Below are 24531 nucleotides of genomic sequence, written 5' to 3' on the forward strand. Positions count from 1 at the left end.
AAAGAAACCATCTGTTTCTTGACTATAAAGGCTTTCTTCAGTACACTAAGTATTGTTTACTCATTTCATGATGAATGCAGGACGGAAAAGTAATTAGATTTTGCTGTTTGTGGGTAAATGACCTAATTTGTGGGCTTTCTGAAAATTTTTGTGAATGGTTTTATACTGAAGTTTCCAAGAAATTTGAATTTAGTGATTATTCAGATTTGACGTGGATCTTAGATATGAAAATTGAGAGATCATCGGAAATGAAATTTATTCCAGCCAAATACATTGAAAAAATTATAAACTTATAAATTGAACGACTGTAAGACAAATGGTAAACCATTAGAGGAAAATTACAAACTTTCAAAAAACGACTGTCATCAGGAGGGGAGCGAGGAGCAACTAAGAATGAAAAAACCTAACTTCTGAAGTTTGATAGGTTCTCTTTACTAATTAGCTTTGTCAAGTAGACCCGAGATTTGTTTTGCTGGTATTGCTCAAGTTCATTTAATGAAAATTCCGTTGAAGTTCAATGGAAAGCGGCCAAGCGTGTTCTTAGATACTTACGAAGAACAAAGAATGAGCTTAAATTTCCGTAAGACTCAGATTCATGATTTGTTGAATTTTTCTGATGCTGATTGGGCAGGGAGCATGGATAACAGTGAGTTGTCTTGAGCTATAAGTTGCGGTTGTAAGGCGCAAAAGACTGTAGCAACATCAACTGCTGAAGCAGAATTTAACTCTGTTGTTGAAGCGAGTAAAGAAGCTATCCACCTAAGTGGTATTCTAGAGTACTCAGGAATTTTCTGTAAATTACCTCGGATATTTGTGATTAATCAGGCTTGTATTGCCCTAAGCAAGCATTCTATGCATCATGGAAGAACTAAACACTTAGCCATAAAATTGCACTTTGCGCGAGAACTGGTAGAAAAGCAGAAACTTGAACTGTCTTTTTTGAGAACAGAAAACATGCCTGCAGATATTCTGACCAAGTCAGCTTGATTAAGAAAACGCTCGCAATTTCGAACATATCTTCCTGTTGAAACCTAGCTCGAAAGGAGGGGTTTCAGCATGATTTCGAAAGCTAAAAGTGAGAAACCACAAGCGCTAATTTTGGGCTAATTTCACACATCCAGATCAACCTTTGGCGGGTAATTTACACTAATTAAATAAGCTGATTTACCTGATGTATTTGTCACCCATAATCCAACAATAGTGAATTAACTTTCAAACTGCTGCGTATTTCTGCGTGCCCCTCAAACCTCGTCAACACACTGAATCTAATGAGGTGCGATTGAATTGACTCTCTGTTAAGTGCTTAGAGCTCTACTAGTCTTGGAGTATGTTTGACTATAATTGCTTCGGTTTAATTTCATGATCTGGAGTCCAATTTTTGGAGGTTTTGACCGCTGCAAATAGTGTTTAAAATTTATTTAATGCTGCGCTCATCTTTTAAGCGGGCTATTACTAATTTGTATAAATGATATGTGTTCACGCGTTTTCATGATTTTGCAGTCGTACTTTGGTCAGGCTGGTGGTTTTTCTTAGTTTTTGTTCGCGTTAACGCTATTTATTTTCTGTTTTAACTGTTTTTGCGAGTATTTTCGATTGGATTTTTCTCTAAATGCTTTTTGTAATTATTTTCTAAATGCTTTTCCCAAATTACATGTAGTAATTTTCTCTAAATGCGTTTTCTAAACATTTTCTGAATGTTTTTCCCAAATTAATTCGTTGTAATTTCTTTGTCAATGGAAATTTTTGTGGTGCAGCAATTGTCCTCTTGTTTTTACAATCCAAAGTATTTGGATTTTATTTGTGCGCTGGCTTTTTGTAATATGTTCTCACTTTTTAACGTCAATGTGTAGTCAATTTATAGTGTTAATTTTTTCACGCTCGCGTAAGAGAGGGAGCGAAAGAGTAGGTTTGGCGTGATTGTACACTGAGATGTTAATCAGCAAGTAGCTAGTGCTTTTTGTGCCTTTTTTTGTAATATATCTGTTCTATCACTTACTGTCTTTAATGACAAGTCTCATTGGTTGCTATAGAGGCCTGTATATACCTAGTAAATAAATCTGTGTAGTGAATTTTTGGGTTTGGCAAGTATTTGTTTTACTTTGTGTTCTTATCCTTTATCTCATTTGGGACAAGCCTCATAGTGGGATGATGGAGGGCAAGTTAGTTGATTTAATTGTATCAGTTGAAAGCTATAGCTTTTTTTTAACCTTGACACGAATTTCCAACAAGCTCTACTAATATTTGAGGTTTGAGAGTTTTTATTTATCTCTTGGTTATCTTTTCTCTTGTTTTCCTTTTTGGCAAATTTTATGGGCTCTTAAGAATACTAAAAGTAATAATAATTTTGGCTGCTTTTCAAAACTGTTGCTTTTTATGACTTGTTCGATTTACTGCTCTGCGTTAAAAAAAGTTCTAGTGAATTTTTGGGTTTTTCTTGTATTTGTTAATTGGTTAATTGCTGTTATGACTTATTCGCATTCATCTCAGGACTCGTCGGTTGGCAATAAACTTTTCGTTTATGTGACCTTTCCACTTTTAGTGTTAAAAAGGTCGAGCGTGTTTTAATCTTTCTTGTTCTGGCTGTTCTTTTTACAGTCCGAAAAACAAACTTCTACTTGGCCATATAATGCGGTGAAGTTTGGTCAGTTAATTGGCTCCAACTCTTATCTAACGTTTTATTGAGTTGCTGGTTTTGGAAAGGTTGAAGTTGATTGTGTATCTTGCTTTCATTTGTACTTCTGTTGTTCCTTTTTCAATCATAAGAACTGTTTTAAGTCATTCTAACTGCTAAAAATTATTTTTCGACTGGTAAAACCTTTCATATACTGGTATTAAGGATTTTGGCATGTCAGTAAGAGTTTTGGTTAATTTAAAGGCACTGAATTTCAGAACGGCACTTTTTTGTCATAGATTCCCACACCCGTGCTCTACTGTGTATTCATTCTAAGGATTTTAGTAGTTAATGTTTTCATAAACCAGTTTATTTTTTAGTGTTTCTCTCAAAACTATAGATCTTGGAAACATTTCTAAGTTTTTTTTCAGATTTTTCGTTTGGGCATATATAGGGTCATGGTCTTTTTTGACCTAGTTTGGGCTTGTTTGATATTGGTTTAAATTTTTTAATGGTCAGACACAGTTAATTCAATTCTTTTCATTGCAATTCAGGACTAGTCCTTCTATGTTTTATACTTCTTCAAACAAAATCTTTTTGCTTTACCTTAGTTTACTGCTTTTTGAATATTTTGCTTGAAATCTTTTTTGACTTCGCTAGGCTAGTATTATTCTGCGTTCATTTTGCTGAAAACTCTTCTAAACAGCTTTTGTCTGCAAAGCAGTCCCAAATGTACAGCTCGAATAGTTATCCGGTCTTAGTTACCGGGTATAATGTTTAGCTGTTTATATCGATTCCTGTATCCTCTCATTGAGAAAAAACAGTGTTTTAAGGATCTTTACTTCATTTGTGGCCAATTGGTCGGTTTACTTCAGTGCAAAGAACGCCATTTGAATCCTCGTTAATTCCGTTTTATTTGTAGGTCGAAGCAGTGTACGTTTTCAACAACTAATTGCTTGTAGTTTGAGAGAAATATTTTATTCAGTTGCTTTTTATTGGAAAATTGTTTTGTTCATTGAGGCGTATGATATTCATTCAGATCACCGATGATTAACGTCGTGTTCAAAGGGGATGGCTTTAAACTATAATAATAATAATAGAATATTCTGTCAGTTGAGGACATCGCTTTTCAATTGCTCTTGAACGAAGTTTGAAGCAATTATTTTTGAACCACGATTTGTCATTTTATCTGTAAAACAAAAATCAACACTTCGAAAAAACAGGTAATCAATTTTCCGTTTTGAGGTTTTAATCCTTGTCTGGGGGTTAGTCGTGACCTTTTGCAGCAACTTGTTGGCTGTGAATGCTTGTGTGATTCTTAGGCTTCTTTTGGCGACAAGGTGGAATGGTTTTTTAAGTTAAACATTTTTGTACCGTTATTGTTTTTAGGGCAAAAAGTAATTGTGATTTGAATAGTAGTTTCTACTATTCGTTTTCCTCCTTTATTTTGGTCAACTGTTCTGATTTGCTTAGACGAATGCGAATTATTGATGCAGAATTCAATTTTTGTTGAGGATGATCAAATTTACAGAAATGAAAAGTGGATAGCAGCAATGATTTGACAGGAGTGGACTTGTTTTTTCTCTTTCAATAAAGTTATGTTTTATGCAAGAGATCTGATGGGCTCAATCTGTGTTCAGGTTATCTCCAGAGATGTCTTATCAAACTCCTTGAAGGTGTTCGTGTGCATTATGACAGTACAGTCCGCAACAGCGACGCAACAATGATACAGTTCTTGTTTGGCGAGGATGGTCTAGATCCAATTAAATCCAGCTACCTCAAAGATACGAAGACTCTGAAGACATTAATTGAGAACAAAAATGTGTATGAAGATCGAGTTAGGACATGCAGGGCGGCTGTGGATACCAATGGTGTAAAATCGTACCAGAAAGGTTAGTTCACCTCCAAAAAATAGCTTAAATTATAAATATGTGGTCTATAATTTTGTGGGTTTGGAAGGACTCCTTTTTGTACCTCTTGTTTTCTACCAGCTCGGATCTGATATTTAAGCGACAACGAGTAACATTTGATTTTAACTAGTTGATATTTCAACCCGGGTGGTAAATCTTGAAATGACATATAGGAAAGCTTCTAAATGCTATCTGCAGATTTATAATTCAATGTGTAGAATACTTTTGAATGCATTTTACGTTTTATGGGTTATTAGAAAATAATGCGTGTGGGTTGTACACTTTAAACTCTTAGTAAAACTCTCAGTTCCGTTGTTGGTATTGATATGTGACTGCTAAGATGACTAGGAAATAAATTCAAGGATGATCTTTGTATGACTATCAGAACGCCCTTCAACGCAAGGCATTTTGTTATCCAGTATTTTGTGTGATCATATTTCAGAGGTGGACAGTTTGAATGCTTCATTTGCAGTTTCACAGACGCCAATAACCAAGAGTGGCAAAAAATACTCCCCGACCAAATGCGCTCCAGCTAATCCTACAATCACACACTTGCCACCTGACAGATTTTTCGGCTCAGTCTCAGAGAAATATGGAGGGATGAGAGACGAAAGTGTCCCAAAAAATGATGGAAAATTGAAGTCGAGATGCAAGCAGCTTCTCAATTACAAATTTATGGAAAGTCTTATGGACCCGGGTGAAGGGGTAAATATATTGTGATTTATAATTCTGTTTTTAATTTTCATAACTTGGAGGCTTTACTGAATGATTGATTGCTCCTAATTTTTGAGGGAATAGTGCGAATCTGAGCGCATAAATGAAATCTTGAGCTCGATAAATTAAAGAGCTGATTTAGGGGCATGTGCGGTTTAACAGGAGTTCGATCAGAATTGATTCAACGAACTCAATGTTTGGGAAGGCATATTCAGATGTGTCTGCAAACTAGAGGAGGCGTTTGTTTATTAATAGCCGCAAAGCGATACCTATTTTGGCAATCTCTTGTTTTAAAAATTTAAAGATATTGAATGGTATTGGGTTGCTTTATTTTGTACGACTCGGAAAAGTATTGGAGAAGTCTTTTTTAAATCACTTGGATTAGAGTAAATTTTGAAGCGAGAAATCAAACGCGCCAAAAAGTTTGGAGTGGTTAATTGGCGAATGGAGCGAACGATTGGTTTTTAATAGCCGCGCAGCGATTGCGGTTGTTATTGGGTACATTTTGTTTTTTTTTTTCACAACTCAAAGAATTTGAATTGTATTGGTGCGCTGTCTTTTTTTTAAGATCTGTTGACACATTTCATGATTTTTGAAGTCAAATTGGAGTAGTGATTTTGGTCACGCCGAAACAGGAGACGGAGCGAAAAAGCGAGTGCATTTGCGGCGTTAAATTTTTTTGCTCTAATTTTAAAGTAGAGTGAGAAAAGGGTGTTGGAATTGGTTTTCCCAGTTCACTCAAAGTCCGATCTAGGTCTAGTTTTTGTTTAGTCAATGAAAATTCTGCTAAGAGTGTATTTAGACAGCAGTTGCTCAGCACAGCAATTCAAAATTTACAGAGTCAGTTTCAAAAAACGAAAATCAGAAATAGAAACGGGATAAACCCATAAAACCCGATTTTAGATGCTCATTACTCGAACTTTGTTCTTCGTTACCATCTCTAATGCTTATTGGTATTGATACTAGCCCGTGATGTCTCACTACGAAACAGGAGTATGTTCAGCTTCAAAATGACATCAAAATAGGTCCACTTTAAAATTGTTTTTAAAAAAATCATTTTCACTAATTTTTTTCTCTTCCTTCAATCCCAATCTTGTTTATGGGAATCAATGGCGGCTATTTTCCGGCTATCAGCCGGGTATGGTTTTTTTAAAGATCGGTTCACGTTTTTTCAGCTTTTTGAGAAGTCAAATTAGAGTGGTGATTTTTATCACACTGATATAATAAAGGTAGCAAAAAATCGAGTAGGTTTGTGGCGTGTTTTTTTTTTCAAAATAACTTTAAGTGGAGTGAGAAGTTGGTATTTTCAGAGTTTCCTCTCCTTCTGTGCTTTTTAAGACGGTTCATATGTGTTCTAATTGTGCATCTTGAATTCATTAAGGGGCAGCTAAAACTTTTGCCTTTTCCACTATTTTTTGTCATACAATATTAGTGAGTTTTTGATTTCTGCAACTATTATTGTACTTTTCGCTGTCTGATCATTTCATCTATTTGGTGACAGGTCGCTGATGCTGTTGATAAAGTTTAAATTTATCGACTTAATCGTTTCTGTTCAAAGCTAGTGCTTTCTAAGTAACTTTGACACTAATTATTTTCAATAATTATCGAGTTTTGCGGGTTTTGGTTTTCAACTTTGTTGTCTTAACTCCTGTCTCATTATCGACAGGTCTCATAGGTTGCTAAAAAGGCTTCAATTAAAGCAAGTTATTTCAGTTCATAGCGATTGCTTTATGTGAGTTATACGCTTGCTCGTTTTTTTTAATTATTTTTTTGATTTTTTTTATTTTTGCAAGTATTTGTTGTACTTATTGCTGTCTTATCAGTTAATCTCATTGATAACAGGTCTCAACGGTGGTCATTGAAGATTCAAATAATTGATGTTATTGTATCATTCAGTAGCTGTTGCGTTCTGTGACTTCTATACTAATTGTTTTCAAAATGTTTCAGCGAGTTTTATTGCTATTTTTTATTATTTTTGTCTAATTTTTTAATATTATTAGTGAGAAGGCTCATCGACATTTAATGACAGGTTGTTAATGAGAACTAGAGGAATATAGCTGGCAGTTTGAGTTCAGAGCAGTTGTTTTTTGATGTTGATCCTGTCTTTAAAAAAATGAGTTTTTAGTCTTGCTTGTTTGTTGTTCTGGTGTTGTTTTATTGCTTATTCTCATTACGAACAGCTCTCATTTGTCTTTTAAAGTGGAGTAACTGATTGTTTAATTATAATTTATTTTAGTTCTCTGAATTGTATTACAGGACTTGTCGTGCTATGTTTTTTTTAAATTCGTCGTCTCGATGATTCTTGCGACCTGACCTCTGGAACTGACTTCTTCAATTTCAGCGATTTCTACTGCTTTGCAGTAAAAATTTGCGTGGGAGACGTCATTTGTTTGGTTTTTAGGTCAATTGCGTGACTTAGCTAACTCAAAAAATGACTTCTGAGCTCACTTAATGAACTTTAATTTTTATGAATATTTAAGAGTTAGAGATCAATAGTGTGCAACTAAGTAGTGCCAAACGTGTATGACCTAATTCTTGAGTATTAGAGTCTTAAGTTTTTGATTTCGAAAATTAATTTTGAAAAAGCTCTATTAAGGCTTTGTTCTTTGTTCTTATAAAGCTTATGCGTCTCATGAACATGACAGTCCGAATCTAACCCAAAAAAAAGTCTAATGGTATATTAAAGGACTGGTTGTCATTGTGTCTATCTTATTTCTTGAGTTGTTTCTACAAGCGTCTATTCATGGAAGGCTACAAGCGTCTATCACGGCTATTTTCCGGCAATTTGCCTGTTATGTTTGTTTATACCGCTGTTTTTTTGCGAGAGCGAAAAGTTTTCTGTAAGCGAGGCTGATTTTATGTTCGTGTGCGTCTTTTCAGAGCCGTTTTTTAAAATGTCTCCTCAACTTCCTAAATAGTTATTATAGACCGATAGTCTCACTAAGCGAAATCAAAATAGAAACGACATAAACCCATTGAGCCCGATTTTAGATGTACGCTTCTTGAAGTTTGCTTTTAATTGTTAGTTACCATATCTTATGCTTTTTGGGTTTTGATTTGAGCGCCTCTATCCTCTCATGAAGAAAAACAGAGTATGACTTACTAGAAAATGGAGTCGAAATAGTCCGCGCTATGAAATGTTTTTTGTGCAACAATCAAAGTGGATGTTATCCTGGAGTTTGCTGGCTTTTTTTAGTTTTTAACTATTTTTTTGGATTAGGAGTTTTTAAGTGGCCAAGTTGCTTTACGGGCTTGGTTGGATAGTTTTTTTTAAAGCTTTCCAGTAATTAATAAGAGTTTATGCTAATTTGTAGATTTTTCCGCTGCTTTGCGAATTTCGAGTAATTTTTCGCATATTGTTTTGTTTTATGCCTTTTTTCGTAATTGAAATGTGTCTTTGGTCAACGGATTCTTCGGTACCAATTGGTTAAAGTTTTTGGTACAATACACTCCTGTTGAGAAATATGACAGAAAATCGAGAAATTTTGTTACCATTTTTCCCAAATTCTTTGAGTTTTTCGTTTTTTGGAAGAAATTCGGGAGCCTATCATGGCTTTCCTATTGTTCGAGCTTTTCAGTGTCGTCGTTTTCTCAGAAGGAAGATTGCTATTTGTAGATGAAATGGTATTATATGAATATTAAAGTATTTTTGTTCTGTTTGGTGGGAAAAGTTCAAAGCAATTTTTGTAAACGTAATGGTTTGTTTACGACTTGATGTGGAGTTTTGGTATTCTACAGGTTCTTTTTCGCTGCATCAAGTTTGTTCATCACTTGAATTTTGATTTCTTTCTATTGGTACCTATCCCACTGGGAGCGTATCTACTCCCTGCCTACATCCCTGTCCCCGAAATAACTATGCCACAACCCCCGCACCAACCAACCTGCCCCGCCTACCTGCGCCGACCCTCATTCCTAACCAAAATTAGTCGTTTCGAACTAATATTGTCTTGTTAATAGCCGTACAGCGATAGCTGGGGCTATTATTGGCCTTCTCTTGTTTTTTTAAATTTCGTCGTCGCGATTTTTTGTTTCGACCATATTACGTCACAACCACTTCCAATCAGCTTCTTGTTCATTCGTTCATGCAATTTCAACTGAAGTGCGTATGTGACGTTATTTTTCACTCTTAGTGGAGCGAGTTTTTTGTTCCTCACTTTGAAATTGACTTTTTTTCACTTTAATTCAAAGAGATAAGGTCAAATGGAGGTCAAATGGGTGGGTGTTACTGTAAATGAGGGTTATTTGAGAGCAGCTAATAGAGGCAGCGAAAACTTATGAAAATTTTTAATCAAAATATAACATATCAGCCTTCAATGAAAAGACGATTTTTTGAGTCTGTCTTTTTTACTGTTTTTTTAGACTGCAGATCTACGAAGATATTGCGGCTATTTTTTGGCATTCTGCCAGCTGTGCTTTGTATTTTTTTTGATGTTTTCGAAACAGGTTAGATTAGTTGAAATCATTTTGTTGCGCGACTCCTCGAGTCGTTTCCGGTATTCTAACGGCTATGTTTTTTATGCAAAACTTTTTGCTTGACCGTTTTGACTTTCCGAATGACTTTTTGCGCTCATGACATTTTTATTCACAAGAGTCAGCAGCTGAACTACTCAATTTATGGCAGTTTAATACTAAAAGTAAAAAGAAAAGTGCGACAAAATTGGTGTCAGTTTTCTACTTCAAATTTTATTAGCCGTTATAGTGGTATATAATAACCCTTGATGACTTCATTTGAAGCCCACTAAGTGGATATAGTTACTCCCTCCCACCCCGACTGAAGCAGGCTGCTATAGATTCCAGCTCCCATCAGTCGTTTAAGAGCATTTCTTCCGTTCTTAGTCGGCTATGTTTTATTTGACTTTAATTTTGTTTTATGGGTGGTTTTAGTAGGTACTGGTTCTGTGAAACGGTAGTTTTTCGGCAGCAACTCTTCGAGTAGTTTCCAGAATTCCTCCTACAAAATTACTGCGGCTATTTTATGTCGATCTGGCTGCTATGTTTGTATATTTCTCTGTTTACATAAGCGGGGTGAAATGTAATGGAAACTGAAAGCTGCGGAAAAGGAAAGGATAGAATTAGATGCCGAGTACCGAAAATTGTTGTACTTCAAGGCTGGACATTTATGATTTTGTTCTATATTTAAAAATTAACTATGAACAGATCAGTGGCCTTGCTTTTCCAAAGGTTTGCAAAACGGAGATCATTTTGAAAGTTACGGTTAACGAAAATATCAGTTTTGAATAAATTTCTGAAACCAAGTCCTTCTCAAAATACGAAGAATGACACATGCTTAAAATTGCGTATGAAACTGCAGCAGTGTGTGCTGCAAAACAACATAAATAAAGTAAAATTAAGCTTTCAATAGGTAGTTTTATGTCGTCCAGGAGTAAGTAATTACTGGTAGATGTCACTATAGTTTTTATAGATTGGTTTGATCACTGCCCAGTCAATTGGAGAGCCCTCAACACAGATGACACTGAACACTTTTCACTTCGCTGGTAGAGGAGATGTCAATGTGACTCTGGGTATTCCCAGATTGAGGGAGCTGCTCCAAACTGCCTCTAGATTCATAAAGACACCTACGATGACGGTGCCAGTACTTGACTGTAAGTCGCCATTGAAAATATTATTGTTAACCTTGCAAATTATCAGTGTCTATTAAGTGTTAAAGACGCCGCTGGTTGTTGAGAAGCTCAGTGATTGATTCAGCTGAAGATTGAGAACAGTTATTGGTATCTGTAAAGGCAACCTCTGTATGCTCAACGACTGTGCTGAGTGCTGTATTGCAATGTATTTGTTTGCATTGGAAACGCGATTGTGTGGGAGCATTTTCAACATGCGTTGCCGGCTATGATTCGATTTGTTAATGGTTTCAGCTGATGAGAATATTCTGATGTTAACCAACTTAGCAACAATAAAAATTTGTTCGTCGTACCTATTCATTACATGTAGTGAATGACACTTCAGTATAAAAAGTAAATTGCTGTCAACTCTGATATCTAAACTTCAGAATTGACAATTGCTGTTATTTTAGCACCCGAGGCACAGAAAATGTCAGAAAAGTTGAGCAAAGATTTCCGCAAGATCTACCTCGAAGATGTGTTGCTCTCAGTGAATGTTGAGAAGAAATTGGCACACAACTGGAGACAGCAATACAAAGTATGTCATCTGAAGAACTACTCTTGTACTGAGGCTCTGTTATGTGCGTTTGCACTAATATTCCGACCCCTGTTCATCAGCAAACTTTGCTAAACATTTTTTCAAATAGAAAGCTCAGAATGCATTCTATAATGGGAAACAGTATTTTGAGATGTGATTTTTTTTGAAAGTTTTCCAGTGATGCAATTATGTATTTAGTGATGGTTTTATATCAGTGACGGCTTACCCCACACTCTACATGACTTCTAGCCCACCATTGTTAAAATTATTTAAGGTTACGCTGAACACTTTCAGTGTCAATAGTCGAATTCCTTGTTATAAAAGCAGTTATTTATAGCCGCCGTCAGCGCCTCTCAACGGCTATTATTTAGGTGCTCTCCTTTTTACAATACAAAGAGTTGGATTTTATTGGTTCACTGTCTTTTTAAGATCTGTTCACACTTTTGTGGGCTTTTTCACGCCAACGAGAAGTCAAATTAGAACATTGATTTTAGTCAAGCTGGAGAAGTAAAAGGAGCCAAAAAGAGTAAGTTTGAACCGTGATTTTCATCACTCTATTTTTAAAAGTAAAGTGACGAAACGATTATTGAAAAAAAATTCGCTTTCTCGCAAATATTGTTTCTTCGCATGCCACAATCTGACTTTGATTTTTATTGTTTTATCGATTTATTAGAAGAATATTTGTTATGCTTACCATACTTCACGGCTTGTTAATTGCTCTCAAACGAAGTTTGTAGCAATTATATTAGTCCTGTTGGTCTTTTTTTATGCGATTTTTTGCTTGACCGATTTTTCGTCTGACGCTTTTGACTTCTCGTCCTCAAAAACGAGATAAACAGGCAGCGCCCAGCGGGCATTAAGTGCTCTTAGAGCCATTCAGCTCTGCTTCAGCTCAAACTGTTTTGGAGACTTATACTTATGGTGTAAAGGGCGGTTCTTAAAGGTTGAAGACACCCCCACTGTTGCCCCCGACCCCCCCCCACTGCGCTGTTGCCCCCCAACCCCAGTGTTGCCCCACCACCCCCTCTCTCCTCATCAGCCCCCGTTGCCCCCCCCCCCCACCCGTGGCTAGCTAATGACGAACAACCGCTTGCTAAAAACGCAAATTTATACTATTTAGCAAATTTTTTCAAGCTTTTTGAAAATCTTTGACATTTTTTGGTTTTTTATCAGCCCTAGGTGTCAAGGAATCTCCTCTAGGTTTTCATAATAGGTTAATGCATAGTTTATAAAGGTATTCGAATGGTTTCATCATTTAAACGTCACAAATATAAATAATTTTTTGTCAAAATCTGCCATTTTTTTTTTCAAATTTTGACATTTTCTTTATTCGGGTCTTTCCAGACCCAGGGGCCAGAAGACATCCTAGGGGGTTTGATAGTAAGCTACTGACAAATTTTTATTGGCCATGGAATAGGTTTTTAACTTTTTAATGTCAAATTTTAGCAGTTTTTTGATAAAACTTGCTTTTTTCGAAGTTTTTTTGAAAATTTTTGTCGTTTTTTAGGTTTTTTTAGCCTCAAGAGCCAAGAAACCCCCTCTAAGGTTTGAAAATAGGTGACTATAATTTCTAGTGTAATTGAATTTTCTTGCAAGAGTTAAACATCACGAGTTTTAGCATATTTTTTTTTACAATTTTTGCCATTTTCAATTTATAGCCATAGACGTTTATAGCCATTATTCAGGTTTCTTGAACCTCAATGGTCAGAAAATCTCCGTTACGGTTTGATAATAAGTTAATGGAAGTTTTTTGTTGGTCATGGTTTAGTTTTCAAGATTTTTGTTATCACAAGTTTTAGCAATTTTTTTTTAATAAAACTTGCAATTTTTAAGTTTTTTTCAAATTTTTTGACATTCTTTTAGGTTTCTTTAGCCTGAAGAGCAGCGGAACGTCGTCTAGGGTTTATTAGTTTGTTACTGCGCAGTTTATAGATGTAATGGAATCTACTTCAAGATTTTAATATCACGAATTTAATTAATTTGTTTTTAATTATTTGAAATTTTTTTTTACTGTTTTTGAATTTTTTTCCGGCAACAGAGGCTCTGGGACCTGCTCCAAGGTCTGATAATAAGCTGCTGCACAGTTTCCAGAGTTAATGGGATAGTGATCATGATTTTTTTAAACTCCAATTTTAGTAATTTTTGGATAAAGTTTAAGCTTTTCAAATTTTTGGAATTTTTTCAAGTGTATGGATCTTTATGAGCCTGTGAAACTATTTCAGGCTTGAAACAGGGATACCGGATAGTCTCTTGAGACAATGAAATAGTTCTTAAGATATTTATATCTTGAATTTTAGCTAGATTTTGCAGAACTTTGGAGACAAAAAATGGTTTTTGAACTTGTTTTACTGCGAAATTGGAAAATTTTTTTGGATTGTGCTGTTTTCATTTCTTTTTTATATGATTTTTTTATTAACAAGCATAGAAAACTAAAAGTTGCAGAGTCGAATCCAATCATGGAAAATGTTCCTGTCTGTTTTTCTCTCTGTCGTTTAGGGTTCCTTTCCTTTTTTTCGTTCACTTTTTATCACTTTTTTGTTGATGCCGCCCTTCAGCTGCTGTTATGTGGCGTAATGTCACCATCTCTGTTCCTCATTAACAATGAGTTATAGTAAAAGTGTTTTTTAAACCCTAAACGATCTAACAGGCACTTTTTAGGAAATCATTGTTAATTGTTATCAAAAGCAATTTGTAGCAAATATATTAAACCTGTTTGTCTCTTTTTTGCAATTTATTGCTTCACCGATTTTCCGTCTGACCCACTTGATTTTAATCTTCAGAAACTGGATAAAGAGGTAGCGCACAGGGGTCACTAAACAGTGGCTAGCTGCTGACGAAGCCAACCGCTCGCCGGTCGTTTGAGAGCAATTCCCCCTGTTAGTCGGTTATGTTTCAACATTTTGCTTGAAATCTTTTTGATTTCTCTTGGTTGTTATCACTCCTCTCATTCTGCTCAAAGTGCTTTGAACAGCAGTTGCCTTGCAATACAATCCAGTTGGCTGCCGCATTGGCATAAAAAAGAGAGTGGGGTAGGGGACCCAGCCGGTCTAAATACAGAAACCTATATACAAATTAAAATTAAAACTCAAGTCTCGAGAAATAATCAGCATATTTTCCTACTTTTTTGCTGTTACCAGGGACCCTCGTGGGAGCCACTATCGCCTAGTAACGTTTTTGATTAGAAATTTTTCTCATTATTTTAAAATTGTTCTCATTATTTTGTGTTAATTTTGACGTCTTCTCATGTTACATGACAAAATTTACAGAATTGGAAACAAATAAACTGTTTTTTCTCCAAATCTTGTAGCAATATTCTGTAAAGACCCAACAAAAGTCCTATGACCTACGCTTCGGTCTGCTGTTGAAAAAATAGAGTTCAAATCTTTTTTATAATTTTATATAGAAATTTCTACCTTTTGAACCTTAAAATAGTAATTTTGACATTTTTTAAGTTCAATTTTTAAAAATTTTCTTTGATCACAAGAGTGTTGTTCACCAGACGGAATTCAGTCAATTTAAGTGTTTTTTGACCCTAAAAGGAGAGGAAAAACATTAATAATTTTTTGAAATTTGTCTTCTAAAGTTTTGATTCTTTTGCATCGCTCAGGGCATATATGTGGCCTTGAACCACATCTTGCCCCCATCAAAGATCGAGAACTGGTCGCAAGCTTTGAAATTTTGCTATCATCCTTGAGAGAGAAAATTTTTTCATTTTACCAAATCTGTAGGAGGATTTAAATAATCTACGTAATGGCAGCGCCCGAAGGGGGCTACCATCTTTCCTCCTTTTTTAGACTGAAAAGTCTAAACTGAAGGAGTACCGCCTGCAAGAAATGGCTTGAAAACCTACCGCCTGATGCCAGAATCAACAGAGTTAGCATCGAAATATTAAATTAAAAATAGAAACAAGAGCGTTTTTAGATATCCGCTACTTGCCTTTTTTGAAGTCTTTGTTAAAATCTCTTATGCTGATTGTTATTGATACTAGCCCATTTTTTTTCACATTAGGAAAATTTAGTATGGCCATTTATAGGATGATATCAAAAATGTTCGAACTTTCACGGCAATATTTTCATTTGTTTGCTTTCAAACCCAATCGGGGTTTTGGGAATAAATATTAGCTTATTTCTGTTGTCTTATCACCAAGTATCCCTTCTGACATATATCATTATTTAATAATGAGGTTTAAATGAAACTAATTAATGGTTCGAGTTTTTAGCTAGTGGTTTGCATAACTTAAGCACTTTTTTGTCAAAATATATTAGTGAATTTTTTTATTTGAGTTTACGAGTGTTGTAGTTTTGTCGTCATATCATTGGTTCTCATTCAGGACAGCTCTCATTGTTTGCTAAATGGGATTAAATTGTTCAGTTTAAGTTGAATTGTTTTCCAGAATTATTAACGAATTTTGAGATTTTGTTGTTCTTTGTTGTCTTACCTGTGTCTCGGTAATAGTAGGCCTAATTACGGGTAACTATATACGATGAAATTGATAGAATTAATTGTTTCAGTTCATAGCAAATGCTATATATGATCTTTACGCTTTTTGTTTCTCAAAAACATTAGCAGTTTTGAGTTTTGATAGTATTTGTTGCAGTTATTGATCAATTATTCCTTGATTTTCATCATGATAGGTCGCATTGGTTGCTACTGATGATTTAGTTGACCTAAAGAATTGTTTCAGTTCATTGTTAATGATTTCTGTGCCTTTTATTTTATTCGTTTCAAATAGGGACTTTTTGGTTGTGCAAGTTTTGGTTGTCTTTTAAGTCTCATTTTTGACTGCTGTTGCTGTAAGGATATCAATTGTCACGTGCCTTGACCATTCAGTTATTTCGATTGTAGTTGAGGTTTTGTCCTTTTATATTTTCTATTTTTTTTACCTTTTTTGTATTCTGTATGTCACCGCTGTCACGTTTGGCTTTTGACCTACGTCATTCAGCTGAATGTAACGAGACTTTATTCAACGCGTTCACGCGAATAAAATCAGGCTGACAAAGCGAAATCAATAGAAAAAGTATAAACCAAGAAAACGGGCGCTAAGACCTGATGTCTGCAAACAGTACATTAAGTTATCGAATTTCCTTAGAGTATACTGCTATTTGTTTCTAGTATTAAGCTTAGTCTTTCAACTTAGAGACTGATTCCACCATATTTATGGAATCTAATGAAACTGTGGACCACATTAGAGCTTTTCTTCTAGAACATACTTTGACTTCTCAAGTGACTTTTTCATGCTTTCGTTCTTCATTTTTGAGTGATCTCTTTTGCTCTCAGTCCGAAGTAAAGCTTGTTGCTAATATAAAGTCGGTTGCATCATTGCATAAATAAGTGGCAAATAGCACAGTGGGCAGAGCATATGATTATCAAGCGGGAGGTCAATGGTTCGAATCCCGGTGGAGTAAAATGTTTTTCCACCCGCCTGTCGTTCGAGAACAATTCTTCCGAAGTTAATCGGTGTATGTTCGTTATTTTTGTCCTAATTTTCTCTATCCCAACTGCGGGCAATTGGGGTTACTGGCTGCTATTTTTCGGCAATTTCCCGGCTATGTTTTATAAAGTACAGTAACCAAAATAGAATTTAAGTCATTCGAAATTAAGTATAGTAGATTGGATCGGAAAATCTAACTGAAATTAGTATCTTTAGCTTTCTTTTTCAAAGCTCAATTGAAATCCTTCAAGTCTTAAAATGACTAACAATTTTAATGAAAAACTAACATCTGACATTGGTAAACTAATTCTAAATGTTCTGAAGCCTAAGCCTTCAGCAATGTTACTCAAAGGTGAATTTAAAAATTGTTCGAATTTAGCTACGAGAAAACATCGAGTTGCATCATTATAACTTTCTGACCCGACCCCAGTTTTCTAGTTTTTGTTCTATTTATCACGACGTATAAAGGGTTTCAGTAAAAGTACAGAAACAGTTATTGATTCGTTCCTCGAAAATTTTCACGGTGATGTTAAATGGTGTTTAACGACCTGATTAAGAAATAATTACTGCAGTCATTGAGTATTCAAAACTGCTTAAAATTATCTCCATCAACGCCAAAAGTTGAAATTCTGATAAAAGATTGCCTTCCGAAGAACTGCAAAATCAAAATCGCAATGGGGTATTTTTGATATAGACGTATCAAAACCCTCTTAACCCAAATGTAGTTATATGTAATTAAGGTATAAAAGATACAAAAAAGCCGCAATATGTATAAAACTCAACAGAAAAAACATCAATTTTAAAATATGGCTCCGATTTCTTTCGAAAAAGATATTATTTTTTCAATTATTAGCTTTTATAATTTTTTGGCACATATTTTTTTACTGAAACTTATGCAGCTCATTTTGAATTTAACTTCGAGAATGAAATCGAAAGAAACTGTTCAAAAATTTAAAAAAAAGTAAAATTTTTATGCTCATGAGTTTTAGGTTTCTGCCTTTTAAACAAAATCAACAAAGTTTTAGCTTCTGGCTCTCGGCGATTTGTCTGATATGTTTAAACCGCTGCATCACAGCTTGTGTATTTGTGAGGTTTGGAGTGAATTCGATTTGAGACGTGAACTTTGTTATTCCAAGGATTTTTCAATCTGATGTCGAAGTTATCGTATTTTTCCTAGTTTCTACAGATAAAGGTTGCAGTTGTGTATTGTGTATAGATAGTACAGCTTTCTCAGCAAATTCTTCCTTTTCTCCTCTCAACGACGATGAAAATATTATTTAGTGCCTATTGTGCAGTGCTGATTCAGAATTTGAGTTTCTTTCATGCTTAACATGATTTTGGCTTGATGTAAATAGTCGCCAATTCAGAATCTAATGCAGCGGAAAATATTTGGGTGCTTTTTGTTATTTCGTGTGTATGTGCGATGTGCGTGGACCGCTAAGTGTATATTAATTAATGGTAGTTGGTTTACTTTTTTGTTTTAGGTCAGATTCAACTTCGTGTCTCGGAAGTATTTGAGGAATTTGACATTCCTGAAACCACGACAGGTGCTCAAGTATATGGAGAACAGTTTCTTAGCGGTATGTATGATGCTTTACATTGGAATTCAAATTACGAAATGGGTCGGCTCGAATTCTAAAACTATCTTTTAGTTTGTGCCTCTTTTTCGATGAAAATTTTTTTATATAGTATTTTCAAACCCTATTGACTTGGTATTTTCATTGAGAACTGAAAATGTAATTCTGCTTAATCTTCCAATAGTTTTTCATTATTTGGTGCAATTTCTATTGCCCGTCTCGCTTAACCTAAGGTTTATCGGGAAAAGTACAATAGCTGATGTGGTATGCTTGTCTGGCCAGATAATTTAGTGTCTCTTAGTAATTTAGAATAGAGAACGGCAACAATTTTTTGGAGTAAGAAGAAAGTGACATTGATAATATTGACAATGGTGCTTTAGTATGTGGCAAGGAAGTACGAGAGGATACTGAAATACGTAACCACAGGCAAACCATCCTTCCAATCAGCGGATGAAAAGATGGACGATGACATGGGGCTCGTGGTAAGAAACCAACTGGAAACCATTTACTGATCTGACAGAACGCTTGCGTACAATTTGGGATCCTTTCGAATGATAAGCAGATTTTGTTAAATTAAATTTGTATCGCAAACGGTAAGTACTGTTGGAGACAAGGCAAAATCTCAGCATTGGTTGTCAAAGATAGCGTTGTAGATACAAACATATATATAAATGATTATTAGATTATTATTACTTTGTCATGGTGAATATGAATATGTAGATTGTTTCAGTCGGCTTCTTCAAAGAGTGACCGGAAACGTAATTTGTCTGATGGTGCCTCCGACGTGGAGGATAACCCTGAAGTTGGAGGAACCGCCGAGAAAGTTATGTCAAAAATTGACGACGAGAGGGTGAGCTGAGCATCAGTTGCTGTTGCATTTAACCAACTAATGTTGCGATGTCAACCATTGCAGAACTCATTGGTGAATTGTTAACCTCCCAATGAAAAATCTCGAAAAGTGACTAGAAGACTGCTATTGGGATTTTACAGTTACGTTCCACCGCTGTCCTCATCACTGTTAATTAATCTCAAACAAATTTGGTAGCAATTATTTGGGTTCTGTTGGTCTTTTTAGCTCGATTTTCCGCTTGATCGATTTTTCAGCTGACTATTTGACTTATAGTCCTCAGTATCAAGATAAACTGGTGCCTGCTTGGTGCTCTTAGAGCTCTTCTAGTCTCATAAGTATACATTTCATCAACACTGCCGAGGAGCTGTAAAATCATAACACGCTTCGTGCGCAGGGAACTCAATTTTGCACAATTGAAAATCTCTGAATCAAACCAATTATTCGCTCAACGATATTTAACCAAGTTTGTGATTTCGTGACGAGATATTTCAATTATTTTCAAGATTTCGGCTTAAATGCGATAGATTCTGATAGTTGCCAAATTTTGTAAGTAACTATGGCGTCATTGCTGAGTCGTTTGTAGCAATTATATTAGTCCTGCTAGTCTTTTTCTGTGCAATTTTGCAAAATTTTTGTCTGATCGTTTCGTCGTCTGAGCATTTGAATTTTTCTCCTCAAAAACAGGATAAACATGTTAAGCAGCCCGGAGGGCATTAAGTTCTCCTAGAGCCTTGCTGCGCACTAGTCTCTAAGTATACGATTCTACGAAGCTGTTTAAGTTAGATAAATTCATTGCGAAGGGCTATTGTAGAGTATGTTCCCCGTACTCCGCTCCCCTTCCCCTGGCCACATCCCATCCCCGCTCCACATCCCCCTGTCCACTCAATTAAGCTTGAGCAAGCCTCCTTAAACTGCAGCTAGCTACTTACGAAGCCAACTACTCGACAGTTGTTTGAGACCAATTTGCCCGACGTTAGCCGGACATGTTTATTGTCTTCTACCTAGTCCCTTTAATAGTAGGTCCCATTGGGTTTTTGGGTCTTTCACATCGTAGCCCCCATGAAACTATTCCCCCATTATGGTTTATTTACCATGATTGGGGGCTATAGGTTATCTAACCACTACTCTGGGGGGCTATAAGGGGACAGACCCGTGTTTTATTATAGCTCTGAAGCTGTAAGCTGAGCGTAGCTATATTGCGGTGCTCTTGGTTTTTTACAATTCAAAGAATTTGAATTGTATTGGGGCGCTGTCTTTTTTTTAAAGATCTGTTCACACATTTTCATGATTTTTGAAGTCAAATTGGAGTAGTGATTTTGGTCACGCCGAAACAGGAAATGGAGCGAAAAAGCGAGTGGTTTTGCGGCGTGAATTTTTTTCGCTCTAATTTTAAAGTAGAGTGCGAAAATGGTGTTTGAACAAAAGTTCGGTTTCTCGCTAGTGGCTTTTTGTTCACATGCGGCAATTTCACATTGATTTTTACTGTTTTTCGATTTTTTGGATCGGATTTTTTTCTAAATGGTTTTCGCAATCCATTCACAGCTCATTCTAGGCCTAGTTTTTTGTTTGAATTAAATTTTCATTTCTCGCTAGTGGTTTTTTTTGTTCACATGCGGCATTTTGACATTGATTTTTTGTTTTTTTTTTTCTTATTTTTTGATCTGATTTTTTAAAAATGGTTTTCGCAATTCACTCATAGTCCATTCTAGGTCTAGTTTTTCTGTTTAGTCATTGAAAATTCTTTGAATTGTACGTCAGGACTTGTCCTGCTATGTTTTTATTTCGTCATGATTTTTGTTACGACCATATGACGTCACAATCTGCTTTTTGTTCATTCGTTCATGCAATTTCAAATGAATTGCGTACGTGACGTCATTTTTGCTCTTAGTGGAGCGAGTTTTTTTGCGTGATTAGATTTTGATCACTTGTGACTTACCTCACTCAATAAAATGACTTTTGCACTTTAAAACTTGAGTTTAATTTGAATTTGTTTAAGGTCAAAGGAACTCCTATTTGCAGTAAAGGTCCTTTATTAGAGGCTTCTGTGGAATGAATTTTAACAAGTTTTATTAATTTAATCTGTTTCTATCTCTATTATATGGCACGCAGGTCTATTCTTTCGCAGCTATTCCGGCAATCTGCCGGCTATGTTATGAAGGCAAAAGTGAACCTATTTAATGTTTTCAATCTTTACACACCTCGACCAACCTAATGTCAAAGTTGTGAAATTTTTCCTTTTGATACAAGATCCCGCCAAAATTTGCTGTTTTATTAAGTTTTTGGAACATTTTGATTTGCCTATCAGCATTTTTGAAAAATTTTGGATGTATGATTCGTTCTAATGAAAGAATATATACTTCCAACGTCTCGTTATCGCCGCAGTAATCTAAATATAAAATGGATAAATCCATAAACATATCTGAATGTTTAATGGCCGCTCAGCTTCTCAGCGGGCTAGTATAGCGTCCCTTTTCAATCCATGAATAGGATTGTATTGGTGCTCTGTCTTCTTTTTGTAAGATGTTTTCAAACATTTTTCGTGACTTTATCTTTTAGAACGGGATAGCAGGTAAGGCCCAATGGGTATTAAGTTTCATTGGAGGTCCAAAGATGGGTTTAGTTGTCCTTCAAAAGCTTAGAGTGTTGCAGCTGCTGGGAAGCCCAAAAAGCTACAAATTCACTTTTGTCTTTTTTCGACTTTGTTAGATCAGTGTTGAATTGACATTTTTTAAAGCTGATAAAGGTCTTTAGCAAGCTATAATTTTTTTCTGACCATCTTATTTGCTATATGTTTTGGTACTGCAAAGATAAACACGCAAAATAATACTAATTTTTGACATTTTTAAGTTTTGAAAATGTGTCAGGTTTTCCGTTTTTCCCGTCTCAGGGGTCAAAAAACATCCTCTGTTGTTTGAAACTAATGATTGCCATTAAAGTTTTTCAAGCCGCAGGGTCCAGGAAACCTCCTCTGGGGTTTGATTTTAGGTTACTGATTTTTTTAATGGATTGGTTTTCAACATTTTAGTATCACCAATTTTATCAATATTTTTTTAAAACTTGCAATTTTTGTCATAATTCTAATTTATTTTTTGAGCTTTTCCAGCCCCAGTGGACAAGGAAACTCCTCTAGGGTTTGATATTTTTTCGGGTTCTAGTGGTAATGGAAGCGTTTTCAACAATTTATTATCACGAACTTAAGCAGTTTTTATAGATACAAGATTTTATAAAACTTTTTATCTTTAAAAAAATGACATTGTCATTCAAGTTTTTCCGGCCGCAGGATCTTGGAAATCTCTGGGGTTTGATAATAAATTTTTGAAAAATTTTTATTCGCAAAGTTTTCATATCACAAATTAAGCAGTTTTTTAAACTTGCAATTTTATTTTTGGGGATTTCCAACCCCATTTGAACATTTTTGGGGTTCTCCGACCCCAGTGGACAAAGAACCTCTAGAGTTTAATAGTATGTTATTGCAAGGATTCTAGTGGTAATGGAATGGTTTTCAACATTTTAACGCCACAAATTTTAGCAGTTTTTCAATAAAACTTGTTTTCTCAATTTTTTTGGCTTTGTCAATATGTAAGTTTCTCCAGCCGCTGGGGCAAGGCAACCTCCTCTAGGGTTTGATAATAGTTATTGAAAAAATTTATTTGCAATGTTTTTTTAAGATTTTATTTTTTGAGTTTTTCCAGCCCCAGTGGACAAGGAACCTCCTCTAGGGTTTGATATCACTGTATGGTTTCTAGTGGAAATGGATGGGTTTTCAATTTTTTAAAGTCACGAATTTTATAATTTTTATAAAACCTGCGGTTTTTTATTTCTTTTCGAAATTTGGAAGACAATGAAAGTCTCTAAAGATATTAATATCACCAATTTTGGCAATGTTTCATTAAAGTTCGAATTTTCCATTTTTTTTCTCGAAATTTGTGTCAATTTCTGATTTTATCAATCTTCAAAAGCCAATTAATTTTTGAATAGTCTTGCTGATGGGTTAATGGACAGATCCGAGAAGCAGCAACAGAAATGAACTTGATAATTTTTTTGCCAAATTTAGAAACTTTGCAAAATATTTTGCAATTTTCGGCTTTTCATATGTTTTTACATCTTTGGTGTTTCCAGCTGTAGGGGGCCAATGAACCCTTTCAAGGCCATTGGGTTGATGAGTTTTGTCAAGTGGAAAATTTTTGACCCTTAAGGTAAAAGCTTTAAGAGTTATGGCAATGATTATTTTTTTTAGTTTGTTTGGCTGTTTTGATTTCTCCAATTTGTGGACTGTTTGCTTTTTTGGCTCCCAAAGTTAACTGATACGCTTGTCAGATGCAGTATTTCTAACTTCCTCATTCTTTAATTCAATTCTGTGGATTGTATTCCATGACTTGTCCTGCAATGCCTTTTTACTAAGGCGTTTTCACTCATTTTTCAATGACTTTGATCTTTAAAAATGGGACAAACAGGTAAGGCCCAGTGAGCATTAAGTTTCATTAAAGGCCCAAAGTTAGCTTTATTAGTACTTCAATTGATTACAGTGGTGCAGCTGCCTGGAAAGCCTTAATTCAAGGTTAAAATGTCATTTATAGAGTTCTGAGCTCAAAATAGTGCAGTTTTTCAAGTTTTTGTTTGATTAGTCTTGAATTGACCTTTGTCAAATTGATGGCCATTTTTGAGCTTTGTTTTGGCAATGCAACAAAAATGATAATCTTTTTTGCAATTTTTTTGCAAGGTTTTTTTTAAAAAAATTTGTCACGTTTTTAGTTTTTCCAGCTTCAGGGGCCTTAAAGCATCCTCGGGGGGAGGGGGTGTGAAAATAAATTGCTGCAACGTTTCTAATGGCAGTGAAATGGTTTTCAGCATTTAAATATCACAAAGTTAGCAACTGTTTGGAGAAACTTTCTTTTGAAGTTTCCTTTTTTTTTCTTTTTTTAGATTTTTTAACCTCAGGGATAGAAAACCCTCTCTAGGGTCTTGTAATTTGAGAAAAATTTGCAATTTCAAAGTTTTTAAAATACTTTTTCACTTTCCGTCGTCTGTTCACTTTTTCTTGTCTCTGTTGTCAGGTAACCTCCTCTAGGGATGTCTAATTTGTGACTGCATTGCTAATATGGGCAGTTGAATGACATTCAATTTTTTAATTTCGCAACTTTTTGATAAAATTAAGTTTTTTTTCTGATATTTTTGTCATGTTCCTAGTTTTTCTATCTTGGAGCCAATGCAACTATTTAGATTTTGGTTACTGAATGGTTACTGGATAGCCGCTGGACACAATGAAGTGGTTCTGAAAAAAC

At 35.2% G+C, this 24531-nt stretch overlaps 1 protein-coding gene across 1 annotated transcript in view; it reads left to right on the forward strand.

Moving 5' to 3' along the window:
* Window positions 1-24531, forward strand: part of LOC142344645 (DNA-directed RNA polymerase I subunit RPA1-like) — a 97594-nt gene that overhangs the window by 42617 nt on the left and 30446 nt on the right. Inside the window, exons 15-21 of the mRNA XM_075396460.1 lie at window positions 4252-4503; window positions 4964-5226; window positions 10658-10838; window positions 11267-11391; window positions 18307-18402; window positions 18780-18881; window positions 19130-19249. Coding sequence (XP_075252575.1) covers window positions 4252-4503; window positions 4964-5226; window positions 10658-10838; window positions 11267-11391; window positions 18307-18402; window positions 18780-18881; window positions 19130-19249 — 1139 coding nt within the window. The remainder of the gene's footprint in view (window positions 1-4251; window positions 4504-4963; window positions 5227-10657; window positions 10839-11266; window positions 11392-18306; window positions 18403-18779; window positions 18882-19129; window positions 19250-24531) is intronic.

The sequence above is a fragment of the Convolutriloba macropyga genome, chromosome 8 (assembly GCF_964194025.1).
Source record: "Convolutriloba macropyga chromosome 8, txConMacr16.3, whole genome shotgun sequence".
NCBI lineage: Eukaryota > Metazoa > Xenacoelomorpha > Acoela > Convolutidae > Convolutriloba > Convolutriloba macropyga.